Source organism: Muscardinus avellanarius, assembly GCF_963383645.1.
Source record: "Muscardinus avellanarius genome assembly, chromosome: 12".
Lineage (NCBI taxonomy): Eukaryota > Metazoa > Chordata > Mammalia > Rodentia > Gliridae > Muscardinus > Muscardinus avellanarius.
Window position 1 is genome coordinate 92012987 of NC_137798.1, and position 18258 is coordinate 92031244.

At 42.7% G+C, this 18258-nt stretch overlaps 1 protein-coding gene across 1 annotated transcript in view; it reads right to left on the reverse strand.

Moving 5' to 3' along the window:
- The window catches only part of KCNK10 (potassium two pore domain channel subfamily K member 10), a gene marked incomplete at both ends in the record, with an annotated part of 143870 nt that overhangs the window by 34793 nt on the left and 90819 nt on the right, over positions 1-18258 (reverse strand). Inside the window, one exon of the mRNA XM_080707368.1 lies at positions 9970-10130. Coding sequence (XP_080563494.1) covers positions 9970-10130 — 161 coding nt within the window. The remainder of the gene's footprint in view (positions 1-9969; positions 10131-18258) is intronic.

Consider the following 18258-nt stretch of genomic DNA (forward strand, 5'->3'; position numbering starts at 1 on the left):
AGAATCCTATATTAAATGAGTCCTTCCCAGGGCAGCTAAGGGAGCACAGAGGGTGAGCTTGCTAAAGAATGAAAGCAAAGTACCTCTCATTTTGGGGGGGAGGAATGAGGTAGGATGGGGGATTGAACCCAGGAGCATTCTACCTTCAAGCTACATATCTAGCACTTTTTATTTTTCATTTTGAAACAGAGTCTTCTGAAGTTTCTGAGGGTCTCACCAAGTTGCTGAGGCTGGCCTCCAACCTGCAATCTTCCCGTCTCTGCCTACCAACTATTGGGATTACAAGCATAACATCTATCTTCATGTATATTTATCAGAGTCAAGCCTCCAGGCATTTTCTTTTCTTGGTAAAAAAAAAATTATCTCATTCCCAGAGTACAAATTCTCCAAAGCCCTCTTTAAGGACCCCGCTGAGACAGGAGAATTCTACATCGGAATGACACTAGAACCAAAGAAACAGGTAGGGCCACAGAGGAAGACACTAGAACTTCTGTGGAAGATTCAGCAGGCACCGGAGTGTGTACCCCAGGCCTGGTTGTCATAACTGTGAGCAGCCATGACACTGGCATCTGATAAGTCAAAGCCAGGGACGTTGCTGAACATCCTGCAGAACAGGAGGCAACTCCCAGGACAAAGAATTATCCAGACCAAACTGTCAGCCACACCAACACCAAGAAACACTGCAGTAGAAAAAGAAAGAAAAGACGGGATCATTCATGGAACACTGTCAGGGGCAGCCTTAAGAGATGTTAGAGTCTGCTTTGAGGGTTGGATATGTCTGCCTCTCCTGCATACTGACCACCTCCGCCACCTTCTTGGTCTCTCCTAGAGTATGTTGTTGTTAAGTATTCCTGTGCATGGGTGGCAGGAGCAATTTGCTTTCTGATCTGTTTTGGGATATCCCTCCAAAAATTCACTTTTCTTGCCATAGCGGGTGCCACACTGTGGTCTTGCCTCTAATTCCGCCATTTTCCACTTTCCTATATTTCAGATAGGAAGTCATGACTGAAAATGTTTCTGTGTGTTATCCCAATCAGCTATTAAATCAAAATCTGTTGTCCAGGGTTTCTCAGGGGGGATGCATATCCTATTTGGCTGCTGCTAACCATCACGGCTGCAGTCGTGGTCACCGCTGCAGCTGCAGCTGCAGCCACCACCATCTTCCTCCCTCTTCAATATTTTTTAATAAAGCAGTATGTGTCTTTTGCAGGCGTTGGGGGCCCAAGTACTTAGTACCAATGTGTTTTATCTCCCCAAAAAGAGCAAAGGCTCACAGCTTCACCACAGAGAGAGGGTTCTGAGCTGGGGCTGGGTGCTCTGAGTGCACCCAGCCCCAGCGCCGCGTAGAGGAGCCCAGTGGCTAGGAGCGTGCTTGGCTCCTGGGACACACCGTGCCAGCCAACCCGACTATGTGGGGCTCCATCTGACTTGCCCCGAACATTTTTCTTACATAGTATGTTGTCCAGAGTTCCTGAACATGTGGGGCAGGTGCAGTCTACTTTGGGGGAGATTTCCTCAAATGTTCAGGGTGGATTAGAATGAATCTACCTGCCTCTCCCTGATACTGGCCATTGCCGCCGCCACCATCTTGACCCTCACCCTGAGCATTTTTCTTACATAGTATGTTGTCTAGAATTCCTGAGCATGTAGGGCAGGAACAATTTTTTTTGGGGGGGGGGATTTCTCCAACAGTTCAAGGCATGATGGATTAGTTTTATCTACCTCTCTTGAATACCGGCTACCGTTGCCGTCTCCATCATCTTGGTCTGTCTCTTTTTTCTTATATTTTAGTCAGGAAGTTATGGTTATAAATGTCTTTATATATTGTCCCAATCAGATATTAAACCAAAATCTGATGTCCAGGGTTTCTCAGAGGAATACCTGTCCTATTTGGCCACTGCCAGCTATTGTTGCTATGGCCGCCATTTTCCCTCGGTCTCATATTACATCTTTTCTACACTACTGAAATGAAACCCTTTCTTAGACTAAAGACACAGCCCACCACCTTACCTCCTTCTCCTGTCTACTCGGGTATGTGCATCAGTAATATCCCAATGAGCATTTTCATTGCTATTAGGAATTGGAAGCTGTGGTTAAACCCACAGTGCTGAAAATAACAGCCGGCTTCCAAAACAGGGATATTTATCTGCTTGAAATAATATTAATTTGCAGTTAACTCCTTTGCTTCTGGGTGCAAGCTCAAAGATAGTTTGTGCAAGAAAGAAGCCTCCTGACAAGTGCATGCTTCCAAATGCCCCCTTGCTTCACACCAGGCATGTGGCAGAGGCTTCCAGGAGCCTAGTTTCAGCCACCTGTCTCTTCCCTGTAATGAAAGTGATAGAAAAGCCCACTAACTAAACATCAGCAGCAAACTGAGAAGAGCAGCAGCAGGACTTGAGCATTTGGCAGGATCTAAAGTCACCAAGTGCTCATGGCACCTAGTCTAGGGTAATATGTTATTTGTCAGCTGCACACTGACTTTTTTTTAGCTCCAAAGGCAAGTGCACTGTATCCTTAGGATGAAAGACTAAAAAAGAAAAAGATCGCCCATTGGCTTTGGAGAAAATATCAGAAAGCCTGCTGCTCAGCCTGATACAAAGAGGCAGCTTCATTGTCTCAGAGACCAAAGTCTGGCTCAGAGCAAGAAAGTGGAATCTGGTCCAAAATGTGACCAGTTTTCCTACAGCATGCTCTCAAGTGACAGTCGGACTGGCCCGGCAAAGGAGGGAGCCAGCCCACAGCAGGGGAGAGAGGGGCCGCTCACTGCCAACCTCTGCTTGGGAATCCATGTTAGTCCTGTGTAATCCCAATAATTCTCTTTCCTCACTAACTGCCCAGATCTCTCCCTGGAAACCCGAGAAAAAATTGCTTTACCTTAATTAACATGTTATGATAAAAATTCTCAAATGCCACATTGGTTTTGTGATGTGAATTAACACCCTATATCTGATAGCAAATATTTTCAGCCCACCCGGAAGAGGTTAAGGTAAGATTACTGGTTCAAATCCCAACCCTGGTACTAACTCACTACAAGGTTCCAGGCAAATGAACTAGCAAAATCATGGGCTCCACCTTCTCAGATGTGAGATGAATGAGTCGCATAAGGATAGCCTTCCAACTCACCAATTTTCCTATCCCCTCTTCTTAGAGATCAAACAATGCCTTCCTTCCAGGCCCCTTTGCAGTTGTGTGGTCGGCATTCTTGCAGCTGTAATCTAAAAGACTGACCACATAACTTAAAGGAAAGAAGATTTATTTTCAGTCCATGTGAGCCCGGGGACCGTGAATCTCAGGGCGTGGTGGCAGGAAGCAGAGAAAGGAAAAGCACATGGGCTGTGCTCACATCATCGAGGCCAGAAGAAAGAGAGAGCTACAGAGGGGGGAGGAGTCATTTATATAATCCCAAAGGCAGCACTCCCAGGGACTCAACTCCAGCTGCAACCTACAGCCCTGGGTCACCACCCAAATAAATTCATTGAGATTACAACCCTCTGACTCAATTATATCAGCTCCAAACATTAATAAATGGATACCTTAGAGGACATTTTATATCTAACTATAACATGTGTGGCCATGTGACTAGTTCAGGACATTGGACTCTCACTGGATGCCCAAACTGCATGCAATTTCCACCTCTCCCCCTGCCGTAGCCTGCAGAGTTGCCTGGGCTGCAGTAACCTGACAGGGCTGAGACTAAGCTGGGACTGTTTGTTACCAGAGCATAAACTAGCCTCTCCTAACTAATTCAAGGATCCCAAAGGACACCTACTTTATGATAAAAGGGAGAAAAGATAGCTTCCCTATCTAGGAATGGTCCATGTAGCTAGTGTTGGCTGTGGCAGATGCTACCATCTGCTTACTCTAACTCCTTGCTAACAGAAATCTAATTTTGTTCATCAGAGCAAGTCATAATCCCAATACTTGGGAGGATAAAACAAGAGGATCACAGGTTTGAGGCCAGTCTCAGCAACTGAGTGTGGCTCTCAACAACTTGACAAGACTCTGTTTCCAAGTAAAAAATAAAATAAGGCTGGGGGTATAGCTTGGATGTAGAATGCCTCTGGGTTCAACACCCCCCCCAAAAAGCTGCAAGAGCTGAAACATGATTCCCCCATTCCGGGGGTTCTCAATCTTCAACAGGCATTAGAATCAAGAGAACTTAGTAAGCATATTTCTGGGACATCCCCTCAAAGTATATTCACACAAAATCGCCATTATTCAGACAATGCCAAAAGCTGGCAAGAATGCGAGGCAACAGGCACTCTCACATCTGGTGGGAATGCAAAGCGGTGCAGCCACTTTGGAAATTAGTGGTTTGTTACGAAACTAAACTGCTCATACTATAATTCCAGTAATCCTACATCTTGGTGTCCACCCAAAGGACTTGGAAACGTATACACATACAGAATCCTGAAGAAAGACGCTTGTGAAAACTTGATTCATGAGTGCCAAAGGTGGGAAGCAACCAGGATGTCTTTTAGTATGTAAATGGATCATTAAACTAAGTATATACCAAAAATAGGATAGTATCCAGCACTAAAAAGAATCTGAGCTATCAAGCTGTAAAAAGACATGGACAAAACTTAAACACAGATATAACTAAGGAAAAGAAACCAACCTGGAAAACTAGGTACTGTATTCTTCCAGCCATTTGAGATTCTGGAACGGGTAAAACTATGGAGTGAAAAGATCATTTGTTGTCAGGGGTTACAAGAGGGGGAGAGATAGATAGGCAGAGCACAGAGGGCAGTAAAAAAAAAAAAAGAAAGTTAAAAAAAACTCTCTATGACCCTGTAATGATAGCACCATGTCATTGTACATTTGTCCAAAAACAGATCTTACAACACCAAAGTGAACCCTAATGTAACTTATAGGGAGATACAAAGGGAAATATATTAAGTCATGTGTGCATGTGCATGTAATGTTTGTGACACTTTGAGTCTCAGCATGATGTATAATTGCAATGCATCAATAAAAGCATGAGAATAAAATAAAATGTAAAAATATATGCACGTTGAATAATAATGATGTGTTAGTGTAAGTTGATTACTTGTAAGAAATTTGTCACTCTGGTGGGAGGTATCGATACTAGGAGGACAAGGTATATGTGGGAAATCCTCCTCTCAGTTTTGCTGTGAACCCAAAACAGTGAAAAGCCAACACACCATGGAGAACAGAGCACAGAGAACAAAGCTGGGTACCCGTGACACAGTGGAGCTGAGACATCAACCCTGCAACAACCTGCCTCCAGGATTCCCCCCATGTGAGATAAATACACGTCCATATTTTACCCACTGATAACCAGTGATGGAAGGCTTTCCCATTTTCCTGGTTTTGTGTTCCACATGGAAGGACTTTATATAAAGTATTCAACCAGGCAAGTGACATAGAAGCTGAGCCCCAGGGTCTTAGAAGCTGAGCAACTCCAGCCCAGTTCCCTTCTTCAGCCATTTGCAAACATCTTCCTGCAGAGATGTTCTCCATGATGTCTGGAGGTTAGAAAAGCAACTGTCCTTGTAGAGGAGGTGTGACTATGACTCCATGACTCAAAGTGTAGAAGAAGCAGAATGTCTAAAAGTTATCCCAGGATGATGAGCCAAGAGTGGTTCACCGTCTCATCATACCCCAGACTGGGATATGATGAGCTAGCAGGCCCCCAACTACATGAGATGATACAGTACTGCTGACCTTGAGACAGGGAGATTATCCTCACAGGCCTGTCGCAATCACCTGAGCCCTTCACAGGGCAGAGCTCTTTGCATCTGGGCCAGAGGGGGAGTCAGAGAGATGCCAAGTGTGAGAAGGATTCAAGGCCCCTTTTGCTGGTTTTGAAGTTGAGGGGCTGTATGTCAAAGAATGCAGATGAAGCTGAGAAAATTGTTCCTAACTTAAAACCAACAAGTAGACAGGAATCTCAGCCCTACAATCACAATCAATTTTTTTTTGCCAAAACTTAAATGAGTCTGGAAGTAGATTTTTGCCCAGATCCAGAGGCCAGTCTGGCCTTGTGATGGCCTAACCATACCCCATCCAAGCACAGTGAGCTTGTGATCCACAGAGCTGGAACATCATGAATGGGTGGTTTTATGCTCCTATTTTCAGTCATTTGTGGTGGTTCATTGCACAGCAATAGAGAACTAATAAGTCCTTTTGGCAACAGCTAAAGCTGCATTTTTGGTCAACTTCTTAGCAATAAAACTTTTCTAATTCTCTGTTCTGAAGTCCAGAAAAGAGTTTTTATTTATTCACACCAAAAAAAAAAACCACCAGGAGTCATGTACTTTATCATTCTGAAGCCCAAAGCATTCCTTTAATACAGTACACACCCCAGCAATTCTGCAAAATGAGGCTCAGACCTGGCATTAAAGGGACCTAAACCAGAGTCGCCTGAGAATCCAAGCAGCTAGAAGGTTGAGTTCATATTTTATTTTATTTTATTTTATTATTTTATTTTATTTTATTTTTGTGCTACTGGGGATGGAACCCAGGGGCATTATAACATCCAGCTCCACACCCAGCCCCATTTTTTATTCTTTATTTTGAAACAGAGTCTCAGTGAACTAAGTAGCTGAGGCTGTCCACGAACTGTGATCCTCCTGTCTCCCTCCTGAATGCTGGGATTACAAGCATGTGCCACCACGACCGGCTTCATATTTTATTTTTGCTCCACAAGAAATTTTCTCCTCCCAAGAGCTCAGAGAACCGCTAATAGATAAAAACTGAATGGCTTCCGCCGGGCGTGGTAGTGCACGCTTGTAATCCCCCCGCTTGGGAAGCGGAGACAGGAGGATCGCGCAGGTTCGAAGTCAGCCTTGCTGGCTTAAGAGACCCTGTTTCCAAATAAAAATATATAAAAAAGAGGTCTTGGAGTGTAGCCCAGAGGTAGAAGGGTTTCCAGGAACCCCAGTACCAGCAAAAAAAAAAAAAATGGCTTCAAAAGCATTGTGCAGATTCTTTTAAAAAATGAATCTTCCCATGAGAACTGAAAATTCACAACCTCAAGCTTGGTTGGGTCATTACAATTCTCATTGCTCAAATAACCACAAGCTCTGAAATGTTCAACCAAAATGTTACACTCAGCAAGCTAACTGCTGAAGGATCAGTCATTTGAATATTCTGGAAATATGCTTGTACTCTTTCTGGAATTGGTCAGCCATTTGCAAACATCTTCCTGCAGAGATGTTCTCCATGATGTCTGGAGGTTAGAAAAGCAACTGTCCTTGTAGAGGAGGTGTGACTATGACTCCATGACTCAAAGTGTAGAAGAAGCAGAATATCTAAAAGTTATCCCAGGATGATGAGCCAAGAGTGGTTCATCGTCTCATCATACCCCAGAATGGGATATGATGAGCTATCAGGCCCCCAACTACCCCTTCCAACACTCCCCTCCTCCCCCCATTCACAAATGCATCTGTTGGGTGCTGCCCATTCCATAATGTATGTCTGTCTCACCTTCCTGAAAGACTCCCAGTCTTCTATGGTGCTGAGTGGGCCATCAGCATAAAATAAAATGCAAGCTTCTTAAGCCTCTGCCCCAGAAGCCATCCGATGATCCAGTTAGAGGCGGCTTCAAGGAGAAAGAGAATAGTATGCTTGACTTGTAGTTGGAAATTCAAAGTACCAAATTTGGTAGCAGATGTAGTAAAATGGTAGAAACCTATTCCCTCATTTCAAATACATTTTAAATTGTTTTATGCTAAAGGGAGATTTGAAAATTATTTATTCCAACACTTTCTTTTATAACTAAGGAAACTAAGATATAAAGAGACCAGTCATTTCTCCATGTGAATCCTGTTTTTCTGAATGTTCATCTGCCAGATTCCTTTTCTTCTAACTACAAGGTCCATGAATCCATAGCTAAGAGGCACCTCTGAGAAATTCAAAATAGGTCTTGGAGACAGAGCTGCCATGCCCAGCTTAGAGAGATCTGAGCATCTAAGAAGCAGAGAAGCTTATCAGGATGGTTTCCATGGTGACGACCGAGGAGCCCACTGCACCTTTTAATGAGGCTGCTGGACAGCCAACAGCAAGGAATAAAGACTGTGGGACCTTCCAGAAACAATCCCACACCAGGAGCTACTCAGATCAGACCTGAACGGTGGCTGGCTAGCCAATGAACTCTCCTCTCAGACACACAGCAGTTATGAACTCTGCCTCACCCTGTGCCAGGCTCTTCCAAACACATTATTTCACTTAACCATCATTGAAACCTTATGAATATCATTTGGATTCTGTCGCCTTTTACCAATGAGTAAAGCTTACCCAGATTTTACCACTGAGGCAGCTTACCCAGAACCACGGAGCTTATCAATGTAGGTTCAGCCCAGCTATAGTGTCTGAGTTCTCTCACTCTACTAAAAAAAAAAAAAAAAAAAATACTGAAACTGCTGGGGAACTCCCCTGCACTTTTCTAAAGAGAACTATAATTCTTGATTTCAGACATAGCCTTAAAGATTTTATCTGGGGGAGGACAGCTTTAGTGCTTACCACTTTTCTGTCTTTGCCCATTATTGCTAGATTCCAAAATGGTCTCAAAATGTCATTTTTGAAAATTAAGTCATCATAAGAATTTCCTAATGAATATTTGGATTAGATTGTTACTGAGTATGATAAATGACCTTACACCTAAACTCAAGAGTTCTGTGATGCTGGACATAGTGGCACACACCTGTAATCCCAGTACCTGGGAAGCTGAGGCAGGAGGATTGCAGGTTCGAGGACAGCCTCAGCAAGGTAGTAAGATCCTTAGGAACCTAGAAAGATTTTATTTTAAAAGAAAAAAGAAAAAAAGAGGTGGGGGGCATAGCTCAGAGGTAGACTGCCTCTGGATTCAATTTCTAGTAAAAAAAAAAAAATACTGTGAAGTGATATGGGTGGGTGTTTGCTGAAGAGCACTGAAAATTTTAGTGCAATCACATCTACTCCACATGCTTGTCATTGATGCAAGCATATCATATTGAAAAAAGAATTATCAAGTTGAGATTTTTGCCTCTTGCTTAAATAATTCCAAGAGGAAACCCCTCACTAAGGCTATAGTAGATCATCAATACCTTAGCATGAAGCAGTGCATCCGCAAGCTAGTGCTGAGGGGCACTCAGCAGCAGTAGGCAGGCAGGAGCAGTCATAAGAAGATAGGTGCAAAGCACAGATAGAGTTCAGAGAAGGCTGGCTTCTGGAGGAAGCCACTCTGTATGGAAATAAAATAGAGTGCAGGAGTTCCAGTAGCAAAACAGATGGACTTAAGTTCTCCAAAAACACTCAGGAAACCATCATCCATCTTTAAGGAGAAGCTGAGCGCTGATTTGAATGTGTCCGCTCCCAAGAGATGGAGCTTAACGGCCAATGTAATAGTATTAAGAGGTGAGATCTTTAAAGGTAATTATGTCATGAGGAGGGTCCCTCCCTCATGATCAGATTAAGGTCCTTATAAAAGAGACATCATTCAGCCTTAGTACTTTTTCTCTTCTATCCCTTCTGCCATTGAAGAATTCAGGATTCTTCCCTTCCTTGAAGATTCAGCAACAAGGTGCCATCGTGAAAGGGGAGAACAGGCCCCTCGGCAGACATCCTGCCAGGACCTTGATCTGGGACTCCCAGCCTCCAAACTATGAGAAGTAAATTTCTTTTTTTCTCTTAGTAAGTCACCCTGTCACTGGTATTTTGTTATAGCTGCATAAAAATACTAAGACAGTGAGTATGCCTCACCTCTTCAGAAAATCCATGTTGGCAAATGCAAAGTTGTTTTGTGATTCTCTAAAGTAGGAAGCAACTCAAAAGAAGGGCATTTAAGCACAGTACCTCGGATTGCCATTGGCCAAAACAGAAAACATGATCATAACATTAAACTATTTCATTAAAGGGAAATTATGCCTCTGGTGATGCTTTCTGCACCCTGCTATGGTAACGCCAACTGGATGGCCACGATTACAATTAGAGAGATGAGATGCAGAGATAAGATGCAGTACTCACTCGAAAGACCTTCTCCACTCTTGCAATGCTTTTCCCAAAGATGGTTCCAAGTTGATCTCCAATTCCAGCCAATAAGAACCCAAAGAGTGGGATCCCAAAGATGGCATATAAAATACAAAAGATTTTGCCTCCTTCAGTGCTTGGAGCAATATTCCCATACCCTGGTGAGAAAGGGTAGAAAGAGAGAGAGAGAGAGAGAGACTGGTCAGGTAGAAGACAAAGCAGACCATTGAGCAAAGAATTCAGACTTGTGAAAAGATTTGGATGTTCACAACTTCATGAGCCTTAGGGAGCAGAACCTCATTGCAAAGTCTCTGTACATTTCAAAATGTTGTTCTATTGCTCCTGTCCTTATAAATAGTTTTAAGTTTCCCTAGATCTTAATACATATTAAGGAATTTGTTGTCCCCTGGGGTTGCATTTCTGATGGATAATGGTACCATCCTCTTCAGAAATTCCAAACACTGACATGACTGGTTTAAGCACCTGAACACCTAGAAAGTTTTCACCATTGCCGTTTTAGATTAGACCAATTTTCTCCTGTATAGTCCTGTCCTATGAACATCCCTTGACCTGGACAATCTGTGAGTGTCTTCAACATCTGCTTTCATAGAGTAGTGGGTGCTGCACATTAAAGAGGAAATTTGGTCTAGTTCAAATTCAGAAAGGAGACGATGACTTGTAGAGCCCCATCATGGGAGGCCTGGTAACAGTAAACAACAGAGGAGTAAAGACTTTTGTGCCTCTTTCCCCACTGACAATGAAGTCTAGCTCTTCCTAGATCCCTTTTTCTCTTTACTGGGAACACCCTTGACTTCTATCTCTCCACCCACTGCCTCTTGCACCAGGGCAAACAGTGACAAATAACTGTTCATTGGTGGGCTGATTATTTGAGTTTATAAGAGAATCCCTCTAGAGTCAGGTCTATTAATATGAATTTTGAATAGTGCTTTGAAAACATCAACATTTACATTCTTAAGAATTTTGCAGTTACATAAATAACCAATGTATAGTGAGTACTGGGCCCGCTCCATATGGGTAGGGCTAAAGGAAGTATTACTGGAGGGAGACAATTTACACAGGATAAGAACCTCAATTATTTTGACAATTCATTTTCATGCAGTTAGCACTATAGTTTTATGCAAATTAGTATGATGATCACCTAATCATTCTCCCAAATTTAGGTAGCTCATGCGGGGCCTATTTCTGAAACCATGTGGTGGGCGAGTTATTGGGTCCACAAATGTGGACACTTTGGAATGCAGCACAGTAAGGAATGACGTTGGTGGTTGGCCCATCAGTCATCCTCCTACAGGCCTGGAGAGCTTATTGTTGATTTCTGTCTTTGGGAGGATGAGTCACTTGGCTATTTTTCAGTTTTCTGTTCAGAGTCATTCAAACTTCTTATCACCAATTATTTAACTTACAGTTTCCATTTCTTTAATAAGTGTTCAGGCAAGCCTTCCTAATCTTATAATTCTTTTACTCACCATCATTTATATTTAAAATGTGCCCAAAAAAAAGTTCTTAGAACTTTTCTCAAGCACTTTCAGGAACTTGGACAAAATCATTTTCCCAAGAGTTCCCCTCAAGAATAATCCAACTTAGATTAACCCAGCCCTATTGGAAAAGAAACCAGCGTGCCTATACGGCTTTGCTTTGAATAGAGAGTCTTGCAAACATTTTAGAGATCTATGGAGACTCTGAAGACCCCAGATTGGCTGGCTCAATTGCCTGATTTTAGGAAATAGCATGTTGTCTTTTAGTCTGAGTGCCTCAGAAAGAAACCATGCAGACACAGACAAACTGAATCCTTGAACTACTGAATATACATCTTATTAATCTGCCAAATACCACACACCTCCTCCAGCATCCAGAGAGGACCCTGCCCCTCCTGGGTAAGGTACAAGGCGCAACATGTCGGTGTCACCCAATGAACCTCAAAAAGGTGTGGGGAGATGGAGGCTACAGGTCCCATTCCACCTCACACGACCTGCTTGTTCTTAAATCCTCCTTTTTTTTCTTTCTTTTTCTTTTGGTGGGGGAAGGTACTGCTACTGAGGATTGAACCCAGGAGTAGTCTACCACTAAGCAATACTCCCAACGCCATGTTTTTATTCCTTATTATGAAACAGGGCCTTGCTAAGTTGCTGAGACTGGCCTCAAACCTGTGATTCTCCTGTCTCAGCCTCTCAAGTACTGGGATTACAGGCAGGTGCCACCATGCCTAGCTCCTTAGATCCTCTTAACTTCTCCAAATCCTGGAGGTAGAGAAATTTTAAAAATGCAAAAATAATCAGTAAAATGTAAACTACAATAGCAATGAGAATTATTGCTATTACAATTAGCTGTGTCTCAGACTAGAACACTAAAATAAAATTAAAGGCAAGTTTTTGGGTAAGTGCACCAGCAATATAATATTTAAAGCCTTTAAATATATTTAAGGCCATCTTTCGTGGTGACTTGCTTCACAGTTGACAGAAAGCGATCACCATTCTTAAGTAATGTTTTATCTCTGTGTTCTAGGCTTCTGGTGAACTTATGTCACTCTGGGAAAATTCTAGAATTAATTCCCTGGAGCTTTTCTCTGGGGCAATGAAAAGTTCACATTCTGAGATTCTTTGGCTCTGGTTGTACCAGGACTATTAAGCTGCCCTGTCCATCTTTCTAGAATGCTTGGAGGAACTTTGAGACAAGGAAAGATGGCTACAGGCAGGCTCTAGAACTAGACACTGGATTCCTGCTCTGATCTTTCTATTTACTTACAGATCTTGGGAAAGTTATTCAACCTTGCTTTCCCCATCTGAAAGATGAAGCTATGTAAGCACCCACCTTAGAGGGTTGTTTGTTTGTTTGTTGTTTGTTTGTTTGTTTGGGTTTTGGGGTTTGGACCCAGGGGCATGGAGAAATTCTACCTCCAAGATATACCCCAGTCCTTATTTATTTATTTATTTATTTATTTATTTATTTAATTTTGTAATAGTGTCTTGCTGAGTGGCCTCGAACCTAAGATGTTCCTGTCTCAGTCTCCCAAGTACTGGGATTATAGGCATGCACCACCACACCCAGTGACCCACCTGACAGCTAGCTTTTAAAAGTTCAGCAAGTTATACATGAAGCAGGGATGATACACGAAGATTAATACAAGTGAATCCCTTCACAAAGGAAGCACTCAGGATTAGCATTTATCATCCTGCCCTGTGATTTTATGTGGGAAGAAGTCATTTCTGAGTGAGCAGAATTATCTCCAGGAAAGCAAAGCCCCGGGACAAAAAAAAAAACCAGATGTTTGGTTCCTCTGTTCCTTCTGGAAACTCCAATGTTCTCCCATAGTATCAGGGCAAAGGACAAAATGTCTGTCCCTTGAGCGAGGTTGGCCCCATAGGCTCATGACTGGTGAGGTATGGCTGTCTCATGAACAAGTGGACGCAAAGAAGGCTGAGAAGAGGGAATGAACATCTGCTAGACAAGCAAGTGTCCAGCAGACTAGCCCAGAGCATTAGAACTGGTTTTAAACCACAAAAGGAGTCTAGGAAGTTTCTCCACCAACGGGCTTCTGGTAGCTTACAGGAGAAAAAGGCCAGCCCAACAGAGACACACTCAGAAACAGGGAGGCTGTTACAAATGAGTAGAACCAAGACGGGCTCAGCCCAGTTCACCGCTAGCTAGAAAACAGTTCCCAGTCCTTTAGGAAGAGGGCTGGTATGCAAAGAGGACTAATGCCACAACCGCACACAGGCTAAGCTCCCATTCGCCGCTCACATGCTGAAGTCAAATCCTTGCCACACTATTCAGTGTCCAGCCCCAGTCGTTTGGTTAAGAATGTGCATGCTGACCAGCAGAATAATGGAAGAGGGGCCGGGGACAGAGGAGGGAAAGGAAAGAGGAGGTATGGGGAAGGAAATCAACTGTAGAATGTATCACTGTCAATCTCTCCATCATGTTGGGAGAGGGAGAAGAAAAGGGAGAGGAGAAAGATAGGAAAGGATATAGACCATATAATGCATATGTGAACCTACTGCTGTGAATCCCACCATCGTGTACAATTACAATGCGCCATTTTCTTTAAAAAACAATAAAGGTATATATAAAAAAAGAGTGTGTGTTCTGGAACTAGACTATGCACGCAGGATGCATTATGGACGAGCAGACTGTGCGATCACACGGGCCCCACACTTAGAAGGGTTCCATGCTTGGTTTAGTGTTCTGCCACAGCTAGCTTGATGCTCTTTGTCATTTTTAACAAGAAAACACACTGTCATTTTGCACTGGGCTCCGCAAATTATGCAGCTGGTTCTGATAAAGGAGGCTGGGCTCCATTGCTTACTGTGAGATGACGGGCAAGTTATTTAATGTCTCTGGGCCTCAGTCTTCCCAAAGACAAAGTTGATACCTTCCTGGGGTGGTTATTGTGGAATTAAATGAGATCATGTATGTGAAGCATATTGCCTGAACCTTGTAAGCACTCAGTAAATGTTAGATACAATGACTGCTGTTTCCATGGCTTTCAGTTAAACCTTCAATCTAAGTGCTGGCTGATGACAAGCAACTACCCCAGTACCTTGCCAAGTAGTACCCTTAAGTCTGTCTGCCAGGCAAGTTACCAGCTGCTACCTGGGACCTGACCAGGGGCTGCCTCTGAGGTAAGAAGAGCAGGATACTCAATTTGAAAAATGCCTCAAAGACTAAGGTCTAATTGCATTTCGTTGCTATTGGTAATAACACGATCATTTGCCACCCTTCTGCAAATGATGGTCTATGGGGGGAAAAATATACATGCAGATGTGAGCTTGTTCCTTTTGTTTAGAATAGCTAGTGGCTGGAGGTCCACTAGCAGAGTCAATAATGAAAGGCAAGTGGGACTTTCTCACATCAGAATTAGCTAAGTGTCAGGGTGCTGGCTACCATCGGCAAAGACTGTTCTTCCTTCTGGTTTGGAGAAGTGCCTGAATATATTCCCTTTACTGTACAGTTGTCCCTTCATGTCTATGGAGGGTTGGTTCCAGGACCCCTGCAGAGAGCAAAATCTGTAGATTTTCAAGTCCCTTCTTTAAATGGCTTACTATTTCCTGGGCATGGTGGCGCATGCTTGTAATCCCAGAGCTTGGGAGGCTGAGACAGGAGGACTGCGCAGGTTCAAGGTCAGCCTCAGCTACTTAGTGAGGCTCTCAGCAACTTAGTGAGACCCTGTTTCCAAATAAAGTATAAAATAGGTCTGGGAGTATAGCCTGGAGGTAGAAAAACCCCTGGGTTCCACCCTCAGTACCACAAAAAAAAAAGACTTACTATTTGTATATAAACCTACACATACCCTTCCATTTATTTTAAATAATCTCTAAATTACTTCTGATACTTAATACAATGATACTGCTATGTAAATAATTGCTCTACAATATTGTTTAGGCAATAATGACAAGAAAAAGGTCAGTAAGATGCATTTTTTTCTCCTGAATATTTTAGATCCATGGTTGTTGGTTAAATCCATGGATACAAACCAATGGATACCAAGGGTCAACTGTGCAAGTATAAAGCTATTATCTCAGCATGAGAAAAGCTTTTTAAGAAAGAAGTACTTTGATATCTTCAGATAAACGAAACCTCTGATATTGATTGCTGATTTTCAGAATAGACCTCACTATTCCTAAGAGATATCTCTCTCTCTCTCTCTCTCTCTCTCTCTCTCTCTCTCTCTCTCTCTATCTCCACACAATCTAAATAAAAAAATAAACATATTGTGTATAAAGTATAGAATTCATGCTGTTCATGAGAGTCTTTCTCAAAAGCAATTTGGTGAGGCCACGCCCTTTGATGGATTCGAAATATCTTGGAAATCTTTCCAAGAAGACAACTGGAGATGAAAACCATGCTTCTCACACCAAGATCTTCATGGCGACATTAACACTGATACAAAAGTCAAACTAGCTTAAGCTTCCACAACATGTGATTACACTGTGAATAGTGGATCCAATGGGAATCACCAAAGACATGCTTTTCAAAGAACTCTAAATTCCCAACCCTGTTTGTATCTAGTGTCCTTCTGAATTTTGGAAAAGGTCCTGTCATGTACATCAATTGATACAACACACGGTCCTGCCTCCTGCTAGAGAGGAAACAGCCTCCCAGACAGCCAAGATATGGGCACATGAATTTAAAGGCTCATCTGCCAGGATGGCTCTGTCTAGAACTTTAAATCAGGAGCACATAGCCCAAAGATGGCAGGAGACACTAGCTACAATGGCCAACAGAGTCAGGCACTGCCCGTGGGGCCAGAGGACACTTCCTGGGCTTCTAGGAGCTCTCACCAATAAATGTGCATTAGTTAGGATTTTTTTCATTGCAGGTAATAGGAAAGATAGGAAGGAAGGAAGGAAGGAAGGAAGGAAGGAAGGAAGGAAGGAAGGAAGGAAGGAAGGAAGGAATCCAACTAAGTAGGAAATTTAACTGATTTCTGAACACTTCATGAGTTCAAAGGATGTGATCAGGTCCCCTGTTGCTATCTACTCTGCTTCTTTAGTATTAGAAAATTCTAGGCAGAACAACCTACCAAAGGAAGAAAATTACAGCAGTTCCCTTAGTCTCCTTCCATATTTTCCTCCAATAACAAAGAGAAGAAGTCGATCCCTTCAAATTTTCTCAAGAAAAAGTCCAGAAGGGCTGGGCACGGTAAGGCACATCTATGACACCAGTGACTCAGAAGGGTGAGGCAAGAGAATCCCGAGTTCAAGGCACAAGTGAGACCCTATTTCAAAAATTTTAAAAAGGTTTGAGGATATAGATCTGAAGTAGATTGCTGCTGGGTTCAATCTGCAGTAACAACAACAACAAAAAAAAAAACTCCAAGAGGATTTTCTTGGCTAATCCAGATCATAGGTTCATCTTTGAACTAATGACTGTGGCCAAGCACTGGGAGACAAGGTGATTCTTCCCCGAGGCCGGGGGCCACCAGGGAAAGAAACTTGAAGATGGCATTACCAAGATAAAGGTGAATAAATAAATAGATTATGTGCAGCAAAAGCCAAGCATTATAGGCCATGCACAAGCTCAAAGATTCCAGTGTAAGTACACGCCAAAAAGGGTAGAAATGTTACATATCAAGTGCTCATTGGGCAGATGGAGTCTCCGTTCTTCAATCATACAATATCATGTGGGCCAGTGAGCATAGCTGTGCAAGAAACCAAGTCTCGGGTTTCCTAACAGGTCGACACAATAAATATACCATTAGACCATGTTCCAATGTTACTACGGGTTTTTTTATGCATCACACACCCATCATAAAGCAGGAAAATTAAGAGATTTCTTTTGCTGTCTTTTTTAATAAACACTATCATCTCATGGATACAATACTGGGTATTAGAGACGATGCTCCGAAATGTACCTCTAAAAGCCAGGCGTGGTGGTGCGTGCTTGTGATCCCAGCATTCGGGAGGCTGAGACAGGAGGATCCGGGCTCACGGCCAGCCTCAGCTGATTAGTGAGGCCCTTTGTCACTCATTGAGACCCTGTTTCCAGATAAAGAATAAAAAATAGGCCTTTGGGTGTAGCTCGGATGTAGAATGCCCCTGGGTTCCATCCCAGTACAAATAAATAAATAAATAAATAAATAAATAAATAAATAAATAAATAAATAAAATGTACCTCTAGAAATGGATCCAATTTTCTCAATTTTACAACAAATCCTCCTGGAATACATGACATTTCCCCATCTTAATAACCAGACTTTTGAACACAATTTAACCCAACTTTGGTCTTCTCTGCTGCTGAGGTTTGTAACACATTTGCCCTTACATCAAGCCGTGCCAGGCCACGGGCTTCCTTGCCCGGATGTTGTGAGAACATGACCAAACCTGAACTGAAGTGTCAGAACAGGCCTCCCTACCCCACCCCCTCAAAACATAAAGAACACCAGAAATACTTCTAAGTGCTCATGTTAAATGTTTTTGCAGATTTGCAAGTATACATCTAGAATGTCATTTAAGTAGATTAAAAGACTGATAATTACTTGTAGGCGTCAACTGCCTAGACTAATGAGGTTCTAGAGAACTCGTAAAGCACTGTTTCCGGATGCGTCTGGAAGGGTGTTTCCATAGGAGAGTGGCATCTGGACTGAGTGGGGAAGAGCTACTCCCTAAGTGGGTAGATAGCATTCAATCAGCTGGGATCCTGGATAAAACAAAAAATGCAAAGAGAAGATTTCTTCTCTGTTTCCCAGAGCTTTCTGATTCAATTAAATAAGCCAATTCCCTTAACACCACACACACACACACACACACACACACACACACACACACA